The sequence below is a fragment of the Emys orbicularis genome, chromosome 8 (genome assembly GCF_028017835.1).
Source record: "Emys orbicularis isolate rEmyOrb1 chromosome 8, rEmyOrb1.hap1, whole genome shotgun sequence".
NCBI lineage: Eukaryota > Metazoa > Chordata > Testudines > Emydidae > Emys > Emys orbicularis.
Window position 1 is genome coordinate 68,679,052 of NC_088690.1, and position 20,277 is coordinate 68,699,328.

Genomic DNA, 20,277 nt, shown 5'->3' on the forward strand with positions numbered 1-20,277 from the left:
CCCCAAATCAAAATTTTCTATGGACAACTTAGTTTTCACAAACTTATTTTCACTTTCATCAAAATTTTCTTTACCCGTATAGAAAACTTTCTGAACAGTTCTAATTTGCACACCTCAAACTTTCAGTGCCTGATTCTGCAACTTCAGTCTGTTATGAGCACTGTTAATTTCTGTGGGATTTTTCTAAATAGTATTTATCATGAGTACAGGTGGCTGAACTGGGCCCCAAGTGATTCAGGACAACCATACTTGAGTAGTTTAATTCCTTGCATGCCCACACCTGCATCTTTATAAAGGTAGAACTATAAATTTCAATGGAGTGGCAGGGGCTAACTTCATGAAGCAAGTTCAGTATACATGGGGGCATCAGAATAAGACAAATATCACAGCGAGACCTTCTGATGTCCACCTTAAGGTCTGTGATTTTAGGTTTTCTAAAAGAATTTTTAACTATATATTGCCCTTCTTAAAAATGAACATCCTTAAAGCAAAAGGGATGCGGGTGAGTGCGCGAGCTCGGTATAACCTTAGAGTCAGATTTTTAAATTTTGCTAGGAGTAAATCCAGATTTCCTTCTGAAATTTAATGGAATTACTCTACATTTACAGTAGTGTGACTGAGAGCTGCATCTTGCACTCGGTCTTCCAAACTTGATGTGATCCTTTTGTGTACAAATGTAGGTTTACTGGCCATACGACTTGTTCCTTTTTTTTTTTTTTTTTTTTTTTAAACTACAATCTTGTCCTATTGTAATTTTAAGAGGGCCTCAACTTCTAGTACTAGTGGCCAGTTGCTTTTTCATGAAATTTACATTCACTCATGGGCAGGAGGGGGAGAACTTGCAATGAACTTTAATATCTGATTTGGCAGCTTTAAATCCTTCTCTCCTCTTGTTTGATTGTTTGTCACATGCCACCATGGATTAGCTGCAGTCCATAATTTTACTTCTTTATATATTGTTAGGGACCAAGCCGAAACTTGCTGCTCAATGGGAAATCATACCCAACAAAAGTCCGATTAATTCGTGGTGGATCCATGCCTCCAGTGAAAAGGAGGAGGATGAATTGGATTGATGCTCCGGATGATGTGTTTTATATGGCCACTGAGGAAACCAGGTAGGGAATATATGCCAATCAATTGATTCTCACTGGGGAGGCTGCCTGTGTGTAACTCCTTTTGGTTTCTACTTTGCATTTATCACCCCTAGCACTGTTCATGCACACTGATGACATTTGTATGACTGCTCAGAAAGTCTCTTCACCAAGCCTGGTGTTGCATATTTAAAACTCAAACAGCTGCCTAAGATGTTTCAATAGAGTGGGTCTCTGGCTGACTGTGTGCCACTGCAGCACTCAACGGAAAATGGATTCATAGGGACATAAGACTGGAAGAGACCTCCTGGGTCATCAAGTCAGTCCCTTGCTGTCACAGGCAACTCATTATATAATCCTGGTCATAAATTTATCAAGCTGCATCTCAAAACTAGTTAAGCTGTTTGCTCCTCCTCCTATTGGGAAGCTTTTCCAGAAGCTCACTCCTCTGATGGTTAGAAACCACCTTCTCCCTGGAACTGAACACTGCTCCTATGAATGCTTTTGATTTGATTTGGAGCAGGTGTGGATTTCTCTCTGACTTTGAGGCCCAGTGCAGTGAAGAGCGTTGTGGTTACTTGGATCGACTTGGTCACCTGCTGAGGTGATCTTCCCTGAATCAGCCAGTAGTTGAGGCAAGGGTTCACCTGGGTTCTCTGCCTTCTTTAAGGAACTGCCATGATTGCCAAGGTTTTGGTGGATATCTTTGGTGCTGTGGAAAGAGCAAAGGGTGTAGAAGCCTGTACTGGGAGTGACATGTTCTTCTTCGAGTGATTGCTCATGTGTATTCCACAATAGGTGTGCGTGCTCGCCACGTGCACCAGTGCCGGAAGTTTTTTCCCTAGCAGTATCCGTAGGGGGGAGCGACCCCTGGAGTGGCGCCTGCCTGCCGCGGTATAAGGGGAGCTGCGCTCTCCCCCCACCTTCAGTTCCTTTTTGCCGCCAGTGAAGGTGCGTCAGAACTGCTCAGCTCCAGCTTTGCTGTAGCTTGTCCCCAGAACTGTTCGTTCGTTTAATTTTAGTACCTGTCGTTAGTTAGCTGTTTAGTTAGTTTAGTTAGTCAATGAGCCTGGGACAGGGCATGCACCGTGCCCCGGGGTTTAAGTCGTGCGGCTCTTGCAGGTGTTCTATGCCAAGGAGCAACCCGAACGCAGACTGTTTGCGCTGCTTGGGAGAAACCCATAACAGCAAAAGGTGCAAGATTTGCAAGTCGTTTAAGCCTCGGACCAAAAGAGAAAGGGACATTAGGCTCCGGGCCATCCTGATGGAGTCGGCGCTGACCCCGACCCCGGCACGCCGCTCCAAACCGGTACCCGGCACCACAGCGTCGGTACGCGGCGACCCTCCAGTATCATCGACCAGTCGGCACCGCTCCCCATCCACGGGGCACGCCAAGAGGGCCAAGAAGACTCCCTCTTTGCAGCGGCACCGAGGGAAATCTGCGACAGAGGCTAGGCCCATGTTGGGCAGTCTTCGATCCCCACCGGACCCCTGGCCTCCCACTCAAGCTGAGTGGAGTAGCCCGGCCCCTTCGGAACAGGCCTCTCCAGATGTCCGGATGTCTTCCACGCCTGAAGCCCTCCAGGCAACCCGGGATGTCATGTTCATGCCTGGAGCGCCGCTGATGTTGGCCCCGTGCTCCAGAGGCAAGCCGCCGCTGGGATCCCCGCAGCCGCCTCTGGCCTGGTACCGGTCTCGGTCGAGGGAACGTTCACTACGCCGATCACTGCCCAGCGACCGCTCAGGGCAGCGTCCAGGTGGATCACCCTCGACGCCAACCAGACTGTCTGGCTGGGTTCCGTCCGTCCGAGACTCGCGGGACCACTCGTCCTCAAGGAGCGAATATCAACGGGACCGCGGCGGGCGTCGCTGTTGGTCCTTGTCTCGGAGAGGGTACCGCAGTCGGTCATGACACGATCGTTGACGCAGTTCCCGCTCGGCCTCCCGCTCCAAGTCTCCGCCAAGACATCGCAGCCCCGGATGTCGATTGCGGGCGTCTCGCCATCACGGGTCTGCCCGTTGAGGCCATTCGCAGAGCAGCCATTACTGTCGGTAGTAGTCCTCCACGTCGAAATCGCGGTCTCGTGGCCATCATAGATCCCGGCACCGCCACTCCTCCCGGTCCAAGGACAGCAGCAGATCTTACGCCAGCCCGGTCTCCATCTGTAGCCGTCCCTCGATGGGTCAGGCTGGCCAACCCGGACAGTCGGTCCCGCTGGTGCCACATCAGGTGCAGTGGCACCGAGCGTCATGGCCGGCTGAATGGTACCAGTGGGCACCGTCGGCCTCCCTCTCTAGACCCCCGAGGAAGGAGTCGGTGGGACGTACGTCCTTGGCACCGTACCCAGAGTCCGACCAGGTGGTGAACCCTCTGCTGCCGGCCGACACCCAGAGCACAGCACCAGCCTTTTTGCTCTGCCCGGAGGAGGCAATTGCGGCCCCACCACACCCCATATCCCGCAGGAGGACTCTAGGGCCCACTAAGAACTCTTAAAGAGGGTGGCAGCGAGCCTACACCTCCAGGCAGAGGAGATGGAGGAGCCCTCAGACTCTCTTTTTAACGTGTTATCCCCATTGGCACCGGGTAGGGTGGCTAAAATTTCAAATGCCCTGTGGCAAACACCAGCCTTGTTGGCCCCCATCTCTAAAAAGGTGGAACGTAAGTATTTTGTACCCACTAAAGGGCACGAGTACTTGTATACCCACCCGGCACCCAACTCCTTGGTGGTCGAGTCGGTCAACCATAGCGAACAGCAGGGTCAGTCAGCCCCGACCCCAAAGAACAAAACTCTCGGAGCCTGGACTCTTTCGGAAGGAAAATGTATTAATCTTCGAGCTTCCAGTTACGAGTGGCGAACCATCAGGCTCTCCTGGGCCGGTACGAATTCAATCTGTGGGGCTCCCTGCCTAAGTTTGAGGACTCCCTCCAGGAGCGCGATAGGAAGGGGTTTAAGGCGCTAGTGGAGGAAGGACAGGGGCTGCTAGGGCGTCCCTGCAGGCAGCTTCGGATGCCGCGGACACGGCCGCACGATCGATGGCCTCCGCAGTGTCCAGACAGGCGTCGTGGCTCCTACTCTCTGGGCTGTCCAGCAAGGCGCAGTCTTCCATGCAGGATCTCCTGTTTGATGGGAAAGCTCTGTTTGCAGAGGAAACAGATACAAGGCTGCATGGCATGAAAGACTCCCGCACAACCCTCCAGACTCTGGGCCTCTATGTCCCAGTTCCGGCAAAACCTAAATTCAAGACTCCCGCCCAAGCCGCCCTCCTGAAGTACGAGGCCGCCCATAAGAAGCAGCGGGATTATAAGAGACGCACTCAGAGGCAGTCTCAGCCTGCCCCCCAGACTGGGTCCTCCAAGGGCAAGCAGACGGGGAAAAGGCATTTTTGACGGGACGCTTGGGGGCACCCCACCAGTCCTCATCAGGGATCCACCCCCAATAAAGCTTCCCTTCTCTAACAAGTTGTGTGCTTTCCTCCTGGAATGGTCGCGGCTAACCTTGGACCGATGGGTCCTCAACGCCATTTCCTGAGGTTACACCCTCCAGTTTACTTCCTCCCTGCCCAACTACCCCGTGCCCCCGTTCTTCTTGGGGGACCCCTCACATGAAGCTCTGCTCGAGCAGGAGGTGGGGCAGCTCCTAGGACTAGGAGCGATAGAGGCAGTACCCGAGGAGTTCATGGGCAAGGGGTACTACTCCCGTTATTTCCTTATCCTGAAGGCCAAAGGGGGGCTCAGGCCCATCCTGGACCTCTGAGGTCTGAACCAGTACATGGTGAAGCTCAAGTTCCACATGGTCTCTCTGGTCTCCATCATCCCCTCCCTGGATCCCGGGGACTGGTACGCTGCCCTCGATCTACAGGATGCGTACTTCCACATCCACATATTTGAGGGGCACAGACGCTTCCTCCGTTTCGTGGTGGGACAGAATCATTACCAATTCACGGTCCTTCCGTTTGGTCTGTCCACTGCCCCCTGGGTGTTTACAAAATGCATGTCAGTGGTAGCGGCCTACCTCAGACGGCGGGGGGTCCAGATATTCCCCTATCTGGACAATTGGCTTGTCAAGGGCACCTCCCGGTCGCGGGTGAGGGATCACGTGGTGCTCCTCCTGTCCACGTGCACCGCCTTGGGCCTGTTGGTAAACAACACCAAGTCTACATTAGTCCCGGTCCAACGCATAGAGTTTATTGGGGTGCTCCTGGACGCAGAATCGGCCAGGGCCTCTCTCCCGCCAGATAGGTTCGAGACCCTGAAAGGTCTCATAGACTCAGTCACAAGGGTCCCGGTGACAACAGCCAGGGTTTGCGTACAACTCTTGGGTCACATGTCGGCGTGCACGTACGTGGTCCGTCACGCCAGACTCAGGATGAGGCCCCTCCAGCTCTGGTTGGCCTCGAAGTTCTCCCAGGCCATGGACAGGATAGACAAGGTCCTCACCGTGCCGGACTCTGTGATCGCCTCCCTACGTTGGTGGTCCGCCCCAAACAACATGCTCCAAGGGTTCCCGTTCAGGGACAGGGCCCCGTTGTTGGAGCTGGTGTCCGATGTGTCGGACCTGGGTTGGGGGGCCCATGTGGGAACTTTCAGACCCAAGGTCTGTGGTTGGCTCAACACCTGACCCTACATATAAACGTCAAGTTGCTCAGAGTGGTGCGGCCGGCATGTACGGCCTTCCGCTCACACCTGGAGGGCAAGGTAGTCAGGGTCCTCGCAGACAATACGGCCTCGATGTTGTATATCAACAGGCAAGGCGAGGCCCGATTCTCTGCTCTCTACCACAAAGCCCTCAGGCTGTGGGACTTCTGTATAGCCCACACATCCACCTGAAGGCCTTCCACCTACTGGGCTCCCAGAACGAGAGCGCGGATCGCTTGAGCAGGGACTTTTCCTCGCAACATGAGTGGCCCCTCCACCCAGAAGTGGCCCACCGGCTCTTCCAAAGGTGGGGAACTCCCCAGGTGGACCTATTCGCTATTTGGCAGAACCGGCGATGTCCCCGGTTCTGCTCCGGGGGAGTCTGAGGAGGGGCGCTATCTCTGATGCCTTTCTCCTGTCCTGGTCAGGTCGGCTTCTCTATGCCTTTTCCCCGTTCCCCCTAATCAGCAGGGTCCTGGAAAAGATAAAGTTGGACAAGGCCTGGGTCCTCCTGATTGCCCCGGCATGGCCCAGGCAGTATTGGTACGGGACCCTCATGGGCCTGGCAGTAGCTCCGCCGTGGCCGTTGCCCCTCTGCCTGGACCTGCTCTCTCAGGACCAGGGCCGCCTCCTACATCCCAACCTAGCGGCTCTTCACCTCACGGCGTGGCTGCTCAGTGGTTAGGTGGAGAGGAAAGGACGTGCTCAGAGCAGGTTAAACGCGTCCTCCTCGAAAGTAGACGGCCCTCCACTCGCTGTGCTTATTTGGCAAAGTGGTCCCAGTTTTCTAGGTGGGCGGCAGACCTGGGTGTCTCCCCGGTGACCGCGCTGATCTAGCTTATCCTTGATTACCTCCTCCACCTGAGGGCCACCTGGCGCCCTCATCAGGTAAGGTGCACCTGGCAGCCATATCGGCCTTCCATCCACCGGTGCGAGGGCACATGGTATTTTCCCATGCTAGGACTGGCCGGTTCCTTAAGGGTTTGGACCATCTTTTTCCGTATTCTAGATACCTGGTCCCACAGTGGGACCTAAACCTGGTGTTGGCTCGTCTCACGGGGCCCCCATTTGAACAACTGGCCCCGTGCTTCTGGCCTCACCTCTCGTGGAAGGTGGCCTTCCTGGTTGCAATCATGTCGGCCAGGTGACTCTTGGAGCTGAGGCCCTGACCGCCGAGCCACCGTACACGGTCTTTCATAAGGACAAGGTCCAGCTCCGCCCATACCCCGTGTTCCTCCCGAAGGTGGTCTCTGCCTACCACATGGGTCAGACACTTTTCTATCGGTCCTTTGCCTCAAGCCTCACGCATCCAGTGAGGAGTGCCGTCTCCACACGCTCGATGTTTGGCCAGGAGCGGCTCTGTTTTTTGTCACCCCAAGCACGGCAGTCAGGCGGCCTTCGGCGGCACGCTTGCAGGTGGTCCGCTGGTCACGCGGATTCCGCGGCGTTTCTGCAGGTGATCTGCCGGTCCCGCACCTTCGGCGTACCCGCCACTGAATTACTGCTGAAGCTGCAGGACCGTCGGACCTCCCGCAGGCATGCCGCCGAAGGCTGCCTGACTGCCGCCCTCATGGCGACCAGCTTGCCACCCCAGGCACGCACTTGCTGCACTGATGCCTGGAGCCGCCCCTGTGTGCGGTGGGCTCTGGCTTTCTACCTCGAGCAGACTAAGCCTTTCAGAAAGTCCTAGCAACTGTTCATCGCCTCGGCTGAGCGTGCGAGGGGCCAGCCGATTTCCACTCAGCAGCTTTCCAACTGGATCACTTCATTCATCCGTTCCTGTTATGAACTGGCGGGTGTTCCCCCGCCACCCATTGTGAGGGCACACTCGATTCGGGTGCAGGCCTCGTCGGCTGCCTTCGTGGCCCATGTCCCCATCCAGGACATTTATAGGGCTGCCACGTGGTCTTCGGTTCACACGTTCACCTCGCACTATGCGATCGTCCCCCAGACTAGGGATGATGCTAGGTTTGGCAGGGCTGTCCTCCATCCTGGGAACTTGTGAGCTCCTACCCACCTCCAACAGATATAGCTTGGAATCACCTATTGTGGAATAGACATGAGCAATCACTCGAAGAAGAAAAGACAGTTACCTTTTCCGTAACTGGTGTTCTTCGACATCTGTTGCTCATGTCCATTCCACATCCTGCCCTCCTTCCCCTCTGTTGGAGTTGTCTGGCAAGAAGGAACTGAGGGTGGGGGGAGCGTGCAGTGCCCCTTATACCGTGCCAGGCAGGTGCCACTCCAGGGGCTGTGGGCAGCGCGCCCCCCTATGGGTACTCTAGGGGGAAAACTTCTGGCACTGGTGCACGTGGCGAGCACGCACACCTATTGTGGAATACACATGAGCAACACATCTTGAAGAACACCAGTTACGGAAAAGGTAACTGTCTTTTCCTACCAGAATCATAGAATCATAGAATATCAGGGTTGGAAGGGACCTCAGGAGGTCATCTAATCCAACCCCCTGCTCAAAGCAGGACCAATTCCCAACTAAATCATCCCAGCCAGGGCTTTGTCAAGCCTGACCTTAAAAACCTCTAAGGAAGGAGATTCCACCACCTCCCTAGGTAACCCATTCCGGTGCTTTACCACCCTCCTAGTGAACAAGTTTTTCCTAATATCCAACCTAAACCTCCCCCACTGCAACTTGAGACCATTACTCCTTGTTCTGTCATCTGCCACCACTGAGAACAGTCTAGATTCATCCTCTTTGGAACCCCCTTTCAGCTAGTTGAAAGCAGCTATCAAATCCCCCCTCATTCTTCTCTTCTGCAGACTAAACAATCCCAGTTCCTTGAGCCTCTTTTCATAAGTCATGTGCGCCAGCCCCCTAATCATTTTTGTTGCCCTCTGCTGGACTCTTTCCAGTTTTTCCACATTCTCCTTGTTGTGTGGGGCCCAAAACTGGACACAGTACTCCAGATCAGGCCTCACCAATGTCGAATAGAGGGGAATGATCACGTCGCTCGATCTGCTGGCAATACCCCTACTTATACAGCCCAAAATGCCGTTAGCCTTCTTGGCAACAAGGGCACACTGTTGACTCATATCCAGCTTCTCGTTCACTGTAACCCCTAGGTCCTTTTCTGCAGAACTGCTGCCTAGCCATTCGGTCCCTAGTCTGTAACAGTGAATAGGATTCTTCTGTCCTAAGTGCAGGACTCTGCACTTGTCCTTGTTGAACCTCATCAGGTTTCTTTTGGCCCAATCCTCTAATTTGTCTAGATCCCTCTGTATCCTATCCCTACCCTCCAGCGTATCTACCACTCCTCCCAGTTTAGTGTCATCTGCAAACTTGCTGAGAGTGCAGTCCACGCCATCCTTCAGATCATTAATGAGGATATTGAACAAAACCGGCCCCAGGACCGACCCTTGGGGCACTCCGCTTGAAACCGGCTGCCAACTAGACATGGAGCTATTGATCACTACCCGTTGAGCCCGACGATCTAGCCAGCTTTCTATCCACCTTACAGTCCATTCATCCAGCCCATACTTCTTTAACTTGCCGGCAAGAATCTGAGGAGTTTCCTGTGGACTGGCTAAATGGATACTTGAAATAGGCATTTTGCAGGTAGAAAGCCACAAACCAGTCTTGAGGCTTTAGGGGAATTGTGGAGGCTAGAGTCACCATCCTGAGTTTGAAACAATGGATGAACCTGAAATGTTGAAGATCCAAAATGGGGGACAGCCTCCTTTCTTCATTGGAATGAAAAAATAACAGGAATAAAATCCCCTGACCCTGAACTCTCTGGGCACCTCCTCTACTGCTCTCAGGTGTTGAAGGAAGTCCATTTCTTGCTTTAACAGTATCTTGTAAGGGTCCCTGAGAAGGAAGAGGGAAGGTAGGAGGAGAAAGGGTATGAAGGGACTGGAACTGAATAGAATACTGCTTCTTCACAAGCACCAGGACTCAGTGGTCCGAGGTGATTGCAGTTCAGGTTTCCTGAAAACATGAGGGGTTACCAAAGGAGGAGAGGTAGAAAGGAAAATATCCTTGGGTGGTTCTGTCAGGCTCTCCACATTGGCGTCAAATCTGCTGCCTTGTGGAAGCACCTGATTGTGGGGGCAGCTGAGGCAGGGGATCATCTTCAGTGGAAGCTCTTTCTGTAATATTCATGCTGTTGTATTGCATGGCCAGAAGGGAGAAAAACAAAAATTGAAACTTCAGAAATACCAGGTTTTGAATACTAAATAAAAATTATTGATTTGGAATGAAAACTTGAATTCAAAATTATTCAAATCGAAATTTTTCATTAGAAATTTTTTTTAGGAAGAAAATGTGTGTGTGACCAACTTTATAAAAACATTTCTATACATAAAAATGTGGGAATCTCCCTTTTCCAATGGGATAAAATTCTTGGCTTCATTGCAGTCAATGGCAAAACTTCTGTTGGAGTTGATCAGGTTTTCACCTCTTGTTTCTAGTTCTAGCAGAGCACAAGATACCAAATATCCAGGTAATGACATTTTTACACATAGGAAAGCTGTTACAAACACAAGATTAAATATTACCCATTCTTGGGCTTGGGCCTGTGTAATTTTGGCAGAGAAATTCCACATTTGAGGGGAAAAGAGAATCTCTTTGGCTTTTTTTTTTTTTTTTTTTTTTTTAACTGGCAGCTGTTTGAACCTGTTCCGAAGTTTGAAATGTTAGAATAAGTCGGAGGGAGTTGGCTTTGTAGGCAGGTGAGGTGGCCAATGATGATTTATTTGTAACATGGCTCTGAAATTTATCAGTGGCTATTATTGCTGGGGGTGTGGGTGTATACACAAGTTTATAATGGAAAATGTTGGGTTTCTGTAACTATTGCAGACATTCCGTACATCTGCTACAATAGAGGCTTTGATCCTGCAAACACTTCCATATGCAAATAGCCCACTGAAGTCAGAATAGAAAGCTTTGGGCTCTTTGGAGAAGAGAAGATATAGAAATGGTAATGCTCTTTTTGATGGGTTAATAAAAGAACAAACTGAGAAGATTTAGCTGAAATAAACATAATCAGCCCAGCCTATTAATGTGTACGGCCTCCTGAGAGCACTTCGCAAAATAGGAAATAAATGCCAGGATTTTCTGTCTTTGTGACAAACTCCTTTTTATTTTCACTTTTTGTAGGAAAATTCGCAAGCTGCTTTCATCTTCTGAAGCGAAGCGAGCCGCCAGACGCCCTTACAAGCCCATTATCCTCCAGCCAGTCCAGGCAGTCCAGTTACGACAACCTATGAACGATGAACCCATCATAATTGAGGATTAAAACAAACTGAGCAGCCCTCACAATGCCAGTGGGTCTGCCTGAAAGAATCTCTCCTCTGATACATACTTGAGTTTTTATGGCTACAGTGTTGAACTAACTGCTGAAGATTGGAAACCTGTAAGGAACTGTTTTGCATCTTTTAAACCCCTAAAAGGAACTCAGCCCCATCTGAGCCCTGATGACCACAGACTGCGCGCTCTCTCTTGCGCATGCTCTTTCCTCTCCTCTCCTCTCCTCTCCCTTTTTTATTTTTGGTAGCCTATTTTCCCCTCTTGCTTGTAGATTACTGCCTTTTTGTAGACATGTGGGAGGGAAGATCAGTTTAACTTATTAAGAGAACATGGAATAGTAATTTTTAGCTTTGTTTCCTCTGACCTTTGAAGAGCTAGAATCCTATGTTTTGTGACTGAGCTCTTGTTGCGAACCGTTTTTACGAGGCTGTGTTGTAAGATTTTTTTTTTCTTTTGTGGACGGTGCCATTTTTATTTCATTTTTGTTATTTCTTTTGTAGATAAAGTTCTGATCTGTAACTCAGATATTTGGAAATAGAGGATTTGAAAGCCAGCTACAGGTTCAGCTAGTTTTCTTGGTCCTGTCCCTTGTGTTTTTTGGATAATTTGGCATGGCCAATTTTGCTTGTGCTCAGGCACAAGACAGAAACAACTCAGGCTGAAAAAGGAGTGAGCTAAGAACTGAAGAATCTTGCAGAACATTACATTAACACTGAAGAACTGAAGCCAGGTTACTGGAACTGGCTGTTTTATTCCAGTCAGTCCCAGGGAGATCTGGCCTGTGGCGTTTTTTACAGTAACCAGAATTTTGTGTGCTGCCTTCTGTCTGCTTCTGGAATCCTACGTGCTATTATAACAACAAGGACCAGCAGTAGGCCCTCTAGTGCAACTAGTGTAATGAATTGCTTTGCTCCGGCTCCAAGAGTCAAGTCCACCAATGCCCAGGGACATTTTGCTTTGAATTCTAAATCTGTTTGTGCATCAGTGTTTTTGGACACACCTCTCCACGGGAAGCCTGGTTTCTGTTAAATTACATTACTGTACATCTCCCATCTTGAAGGGAATTTAAAGTTAAATTACAACTGGGTTTTAATTAGAACAGACTGTGTCTGAAATTGTGTTTTCCCCTTGACATCTTTGTGTTTGAGGTTTTTCTTTTTTTGCATCTACTGAACATATTATGTATTAGCAAGTATGTAATTTTTTTCATAGGTCTTCTCATGGCAGTGCATTTGCAAAATGCCCTGCTTTGTTTTGACAGGTTGTAAACTATCATTTGCAACTTGTATTGATCTGTACATGTACCTGCCTCAAGCAGACACAGCACGTAATAATCCCCAAGTCATTCCATATGTGTCAGCAGTGAGATGAGCCAAAGTTGTATTTGGGTTATCACAGTCCAGCCGTGATTCTGTGCAACACTGCTACCCCTCTGGGTGAGGTCGAAAGGAATCTCCATAGAACAAAAACAGTTCAGTTAACTTTACTTAATAAACCTGGAACCTGAGCTTTTGTGAAACTGCTGTTTTTTGTCTGTTCTGAAATGTTAACTCAAACTTGACCTTTGCCAAGGCACCATCTGTCTGTAGAATGTGGAGCTGCACCTGCTTCCTAGAAATTGCTTTGATTGAAAAGTGCTTGGATAACTGTGCTGCTGTGAACTATAACTTCTTCACGTGTGTTTGGCCTGTCAGTCTGTTATTTTGGGCAAACCTAATTCATAGTTTGATCCCACCAATATACTCAGTATATGTCTAACTACGTTTTAAAACCTGCAGCAGCAACTCAGAATCCAGCTCTAAAGACTTAGGGTTGCGCTGCGGCGCTAAAAACAGATATGTAGACATTCGGGCTTGGGTTCTGAAACTCACCCTGCTCCCCGGCCTTCAGAGCCTGAGCCTGAACATCTACACAGCTGTTTTTAGTGCCGTAGCATTAACCCAGGCTCTGAGACTCGCTGCCGGGGGTTTTAAAATGCAGTATAGGCATAGTCTGAGCTACTGCTAACCTTTTAGAGTCTGAAAGGTTAAATTATTTTTCTCTACTGCACCATGGCTCTTTTAGGGATGAGAGTACAGGACTCTGAAAACTGCCCTGCATGCAAACAATAGATTTGACACTGAAGCTTTTGAATGAGCCTATTGTATGTGTGACCCATACCATCACACAAAGCAGGGGTGCAAGTGTGACATGGCAGGATAGAATCCCAGTGGGTTAACTTCTGAATATGTGGCCATTTAAATATTTCCCTTCCGCATTAACTCACTACCAAGACAAGCAAAGTTAGTTCAGCTGCAGTGCTTTAGAGTGGGGACAAACTGATTCCTGTAGCTTGTACTATTTGTGCTGCTGCCACACAGTTTATATTCTCCCTTTACTGCTGACCCCCAACTTGAAAAACCAGAACGGACAGGCAGGGGCTGAAAGAAACGTCAGATTTGCAAGGCAGCCATGTCCAGTAGCACTGTATGTCCTAGGCCATGGTGGAGTGTTGGTGTAGTAATGCGGATTTGTGCCTGCAGTACCACGTCCTGCACTAACAGTTTTCCTTTGTTTCTCATGAACATATGGCACAACTCCACCCTTTGCATGTGAGATGTGATGAGAGAGACTGCCTCAGGCTGTTCGCTACAGGAAGGCCTCAAGTCCAGTGGCATGTGACTTTCCTCTAGGAGGAGGAGAACAGCCTGAAGGGACTACTCTGGAAGTTGCAAAATTTAGTCCTTGCAGGCCGCTTTGAAAATACTCCTTATTTTCATTTTGTCACCGCAGGACGGGATGCAGAGATAAAGTTTCTTGACACCTTAAATGGCTGCTTCTTGGAGCAGCTAGTCCTGGAACCCACAAGAGGAGAGGCAATTCTTGATTTAGTCCTAAGTGGAGCACAAGCTCTGGTCCAAGAGATGAATATAGCTGGGCCCCTTGGTAATAGTGACCATGATGTAATTAAATTTAACATCCTTGTGGTGGGGAAAACACCACAGCAGGCCAATACTGTAGCATTTAGTTTCAGAAAGGGACACTACACAAAAATGAGGAAGTTAGTTAAACAGACATTAAAAGGTACAATGCCAAAAATAAAATCCCTGCAAGCTGCATGGAAACTTTTTAAAGACACCATAATAGAGGCTCAACTTACATGTATAACTCCAATTAAAAAACATAGAGACCAAAAATAGTGCCACTGTAGCTTGGCTTAACAAAGTAAAAGGAGCAGTGAAAGGCAAAAAAGGCATCCTTTAAAAAGTGGAAGTTAAATCCTAGTGAGGAAAATAGAAAGGAGCATAAACTCTGGCAAATTAAGTGTAAAACTATCATTAGGAGGGCCAAAAAAGAATTTGAAGAACAGCTAGCCAAAGACTCAAAGTAATAGCAAAAAAATTTTTAGGAACATCGGAAGCAGGAAGCCTGCTACGCAACCAGTGGGGACGATTGAGATGCTAAAGGAGCACTCAAGGATGATAACTAAATGAAACTAAATTAATTCTTTTCATTGGCTTCACGCCTGAGGGAGATTTCCAAACCTGAGCCATTCCTTTTAGGTGACAAATCTGAGGAACTGTCCCAGATTGAGGTGTCATTAGAGGAGGTTTTGGAACAAATTGATAAGCTCAACAGTAATAAGTCACCAGGACCAGATGGTATTCACCCAAGAGTTCTGAAGGAGCTCCAATCTGAAATTGCAGAACTACTAACTGTAGTCCGTAACCTATCATTTAAATCAGCTTCTGTACCAAATGACTGGAGCATAGCTAATGTGACACCAATTTTTAAAAAGGGCTCCGGAGGTGATCCCAGCAGTTACAGGCCAGTAAGCCTGACTTGAGTACCGGGCAAACTGGTTGAAACTATAGTAAAGAACAAAATTGTCAGACACATAAATGACATAATTTGTTGGGGAAGAGTCAACATGGTTTTTGTAAAGGGAAATCATGCCTCACCAATCTACTAGAATTTTTTGAGGGTGTCAACAAGCATGTGGACAAGGGAATCCAGTGGCTATAGTGTTCTTAGATTTTCAGAAAGCCTCTGCCAAGGTTCCTCACTAATGGCTTTTAAGCAAAGTAAGCTGTCATGGGATCAAGAGGGAAGGTCCTCTCATGGATTGGTAACTGGTTAAAAGACAGGAAACAAAGGGTAGGAATAAAGGGTCAGTTTTCAGAATGGAGAGTGGTAAATAGTGGTGTCCCCCAGGGGTCTGTACCGGGACCAGTCCTATTCAACATATTCATAAATGATCTGGAAAAAGGAGTAAATAGTGAGGTGGCAAAATTTGCAGATGATACAAAACTACTCAAAATAGTTAAGTCCCAAGCAGACTGCAAGGAGCTACTAAAGGATCTCTCAAAACTGTGTGACTGGGCAACAAAATGGCAGATGAAATTCCATGTTCATAAATGCAAAGTAATGCACAGTGAAAAACATAATCAAATGATGGGTCTAAATTCGCTGTTACCACTCAAAGAGAGATTGGGGATATAATTCTCTGAAAACATCCACTCAATGTGCAGCGGCAGTCAAAAAAGCAAACAGAATGTTGGGAATCATTAAGAAAGGGATAGATAGTAAGACAGACAATATCATATTGCCGCTGTATAAATCCATAGGTAAGACAGACAATATCATATTACTGCTGTATAAATCCATAGTATACCCACATCTTGAATACTGTGTGCAGGTGTGGTCAGCCCATCTCAAAAAAGATATATTGGAATTGAAAAATGATTAGGGGTATGGAACGGCTTCCATATGAGGAGAGATTAATAAAACTGGGACTTTTCAGCTTGGAAAAGAGACGACTAAGGGGGGATATGATAGAGGTCTATAAAATCATGACTGGTGTGGAGAAAGTAAATAAGGAAGTGTTATTTACTCCTCATAACACAAGAACTGGGGTCACCAAATGAAAAAGCAGGTTTAAAACAAAGAAAAGGGCTTTTTTAAAATTTTATTTTATTTTATACAACACACAGTCAACCCGTAGAACTCCTTGCTAGAGGATGTTGTGAAGGCCAAGACCATAACAAGGTTAAAAAAAGAACTAGATAAATTCATGGAGGATAGGTCCATCAATGGCTATTAGCCAGGATGGGCAGGGTTGGTGTCCCTAGCCTCTGTTTGCCAGAAGCAGGGGAGGGGCAACAAGGGATGGATCACTTGATGATTGATTACCTGTTCTGTTCATTCCCTCTGGAGCATCTGGTATTGACCACTGGTATTGATCCTGAAGACAGGATACTGGGCTAGATGTCCCCAGCTTTTGAGGTCCCAGCCATAATAAAAAATGACACACGAAAACAAAATAAGGCACCAAAAAAAGTGAAACATAATTTGAATATTTTTTTATTTAACAAATGCTTTTCTAGCCCTTTTCTGTGCAAATGGGGGAAATGGAGAACAATCCCTGCAGTCTCTGTGTTCCACCTAGTGGGTCGGGGACAGGCCAGATCCCTTTCCAAATTAGACCTTCCCTTCTGGTGTTGCTCACAGACCAGGTCAACTCCTCCTGTATCCGATCAGGAGTTGGGGGGAACCCGGGCCCGCCCTCTACACCGGGTTCCAGCCCAGGGCCCTGTGGATAGCAGCTGTCTACATTGTCCCCTGTATCAGCTGCGTTACAGCTACAACTCCCTGGGCTACTTCCCCATGGCCTCCTCCCAGCACCTTCTTTATCCTCACTGCAGGATCTTCCCTCTGAAGCCTGATCATGCTTGTACTCCTCAGTCCTCCAGCAGCACGCCGTCTCACTCCTTGCTCGTCCTCCACTAACTGATGGGAGGTCCTTTTTTTTTTTTAAACCAGGTGTCTGATTAGTCTGCCTACCATAATTGATTCTAGTATGAGTGGTCACGGTTCTCACAGACAACACTGCCTCAATGTTTTACATCAACAGGCAAGGTAGGGCCCGCTTCTCTGCCAGGAAGCCCTCAGGCTGTGGGACTTCTGTATAGCCTACGATATTTGCCTACAAGCCCACCACTTACTGGGTGCCCGGAACTCGTGGGCGGATCGCCTGAGCCGAGACTTCTCCTCTCAGCACGAGTGGTCGCTACACCCAGAGGTGGTGCACAGGATTTTCCAAAAGTGGGGCACTCCCCAGGTGGACATCTTCATGACACAGCAGAACCACTGGTGTCCCCACTTCTGCTCCAAGGGGGGGCTGGGCACAGGTGCCGTCTCCGATGCCTTCCTCCTATTCTGGTCGGGCCAGGTTCTCTATGCCTTCCCCCCCGATCCCGCTGATCAGCAAGGTCTTGGAGAAGATAAAAACGGACAGGGCCCGGGTCCTCCTGATCGCCCAGCATGGCCCAGGCAACATTGGTATGGGACTCTCATGAGCCTGGCAGTCGCCCGGCTGTTACCATCCCGCCCAGACTTGCTCTCCCAGGACCAGGGCCGCCACATCCACCCCAACCTAGCAGCACTCCACCTCACGGCATGGCTGCTCAATGGTTAGGCCGGGAGGACTTGCTCGGAAGGGGTTCAGCGCGTCCTCCTGGAAAGCAGACGGCCCTCCACACGTCAGGGAGTTTCTTGAGCAGATGGTGTAGTTTCTTTTGGTACTCCTCAGTGGGATCGGAGGATAGTGGCCTGTAGCATGTGGTGTTGGAGAGTTGCCTGGCAGCCTCCTGTTCATAATCCGACCTGTTCATGATGACTACATCAACTCCTTTGTCAGCCCCTTTGATTATAATGTCAGAGTTGTTTCTGAGGCTGTGGATGGCATTGTGTACTATACGGCTGAGGTTATGGGGCAAGTGATGCTGTTTGGGAGTGGACCACATCCACCCTGACTGAATTGGCCTTGTCAACACTGGTTCTCCACTTGTAAGGTAACTCCCTTCTCTTCATGTGCCAGTATATTTATGCCTGTATCTGTAATTTTCACTCCAAGCATCTGAAGAAGTGGGGTTTTTTACCCATGAAAGCTAATGCCCAAATAAATTGGTTAGTCTTTAAGATGCCACCGGACCAGGGGCGGCTCCAGGCACCAGCGCAGCAAGCAAGTGCCTGGGGCGGCAAGCCGTGGGGGGGCGGCCAGCCGGTCGCTGTGAGGGTGGCAGGCAGGCCGCCTTTGGCGGCTTGCCTGCGGGAGGTCTACCGGTCCCGCAGCTTAGGCAGCAATTCAGCGGCGGGGACGCCGATGGCGCGGCACTGGCGGACCTCCCGCAGGCATGCTGCCAAATCCACATGACCAGCGGACCGCCTGCAGGTGCGCCGCCGAAAGCCGCCTGACTGCTGTGCTTGGGGCGGCAAAAGACATAGAGCCGCCCCTGCACCGGACTCCTTGTTGTTTTTGTGGATACAGACTAACTCGGCTACCCCTCTGATACCACATATGAAGTAGCTTAAAGTGACCACTTGAGGGCGCCAAGTCTGCAGTTTCAGTAACTGGAACAGTGTGAACACATTAATGTGACTACTAGAATGTTACTCTGATTATTTAAAATCAGACTGGTCAGTCTCCTGGAGGATATCCCATAGTATACTGGCCTCTGGGGATCACATGGCTGCTGCTTAATAGGGCTTTTCTGTAATCTTTGCTCTCCTGTGGCAGACTGCATTTAGCCTGGTCTTGGGAGAGGGCAGAATAAGATTTTAATTTAGCACCTGGTGGGTCATGCTCTATCCCAGTAAGTGAACTATGCTGAGATTCATGAGGGGCAGATCTCACAGTCTGCATCCTCAGCTCTAGCGCTCCTTAACAGCCTGATTGCCCTTACCAAAACCCTGTCAGGCCATCTCCCATTGTGATCCACTTCCCGCATCTCGCCAACGTCTCTCTCTCCCCTTCGAAGGGGGCTTTGAAAACCATTCTTCCCCAGAAGTAGTTATGCAGGGCAGTGGTTCTTGTCAGGGCCTCGTAAGCAGGGGAAGTGATTCATCACTGGAGTCCTGTCCGTACCCTACCCCAATCAGCTGCTGGACTTTGGCCACTTCCCTAATCAGCCACTGGGACTGCTGTCCAGATGCCTTCCTGAGCTATGTTCTTAAGGTCAAGTTCTAAAGAGACTCTTAAGGGAGCTAGCTGCAAATTACATCACATGACCTAATTAGACTCAACCATTTAGAGATGATGTCATATCTCTGTGATTGGCACCCTCTAAGTCAGTGGGTCTCAACCAGGGGTACGTGTGCCCCTGGGGGTACTCAGAGGTCTTCCAGGGGTACATCAACTCATCTAGATATTTGCCTAGTTTTACAAGAGGCTACATCAGGGGTCGGCAACCTTTCAGAAGTGGTGTGCCGAGTCTTCATTTATCCACTCTAATTTAAGGTTTCCCGTGCCGGTAATACATTTTAACGTTCTTTTAGAAGGTCTCTCTCTCTATATATTATATAACTAAACTATTGTCATATGTAAAGTAAACAAGGTTTTCAAACTGTTTAAGAAGCTTCAATTAAATTAAAATGCTGATCTTATGCCGCCAGCCCGCTCAGTCCGCTGCCAGCCTGGGGTTCCGTTCACCTAGGCTGGCAGCGGGCGCTGAGTAGGACCGGCGGCCAGAACCCCGGCTGGCAAGGGGCCAGCAGCCAGAACCCCAGACCGGTAGCGGGCTGAGTGGGGACGGTGGCCGGGACCCCAGTCCAGCAGTGGGCTGAGCAGCTGAGCCCGCTGCTGCTCAGCCCGCTGCCGGTCTGGGGTCCCGGCCCTGCCCACATAGAGTGGGTACCTACCTTCTCCCTGGTTTTAGCCCATTTTCTTCCTCTCTGCACTGAGCTGAGGGTGGGAGTGCACTAAGCACAGGGTTGGGGTGTAGGGTCTGGCCAGGAGCTAGAATGAAGGAGGGGGCTCAGGATTGGGGCAGAAAGATTGGGTGTGGTGTACTTACCTGGGCAGCTCCCATTTGGTGTGAGGGGTGCAGGTGGGAATGTGGGGGTGTGTGCAGGAGCTCCCATTTGGTGCTGGGGGTGGGGCTGGGGATGTGGGGGGGTTCAGGAGTCAGGGCAGGGTGCTGGGGGTGTGTGAGGAGGGTGCAGGAGTCAGGGCAGATGGCTGGGGGCATATGAGGGGGTGCAGGAGTCAGGGCATGGGGTGTGGGGGGGCTGGGTATGTGTGGGGGGGCTGGAGTCAGGGCTGGGATTGTGGGGGGTGCAGGGGTCAGGGCAGGGGGCTGGGGGTGTGTGAGGGGGTGCAGGGGTCAGGGTAGAGGGCTGGGGGTGTGTGAGGGGGGGTAGGGCGGGGAGCGGGGTGGGAGTTGGGACTCCTGGGCTCTGGGAAGGGGCTGGTGTCTGACGCTCGGGGGAGGAGTGCTGGGAGCGAGGACTCTGGATTCCTAGGT

The 20,277-nt window shown here is 49.9% G+C and overlaps 1 protein-coding gene across 1 annotated transcript in view; it reads left to right on the forward strand.

Annotated features, from left to right (window-relative positions):
• MTA1 (metastasis associated 1) overlaps nt 1–10,982 on the forward strand; it is a 160,401-nt gene extending 149,419 nt beyond the window's left edge. Inside the window, exons 19-20 of the mRNA XM_065409048.1 lie at nt 964–1,115; nt 10,844–10,982. Of these exons, the coding sequence (XP_065265120.1) occupies nt 964–1,115; nt 10,844–10,982 (291 nt within the window). The remainder of the gene's footprint in view (nt 1–963; nt 1,116–10,843) is intronic.
• Nucleotides 10,983–20,277: the final 9,295 nt, after the last annotated feature.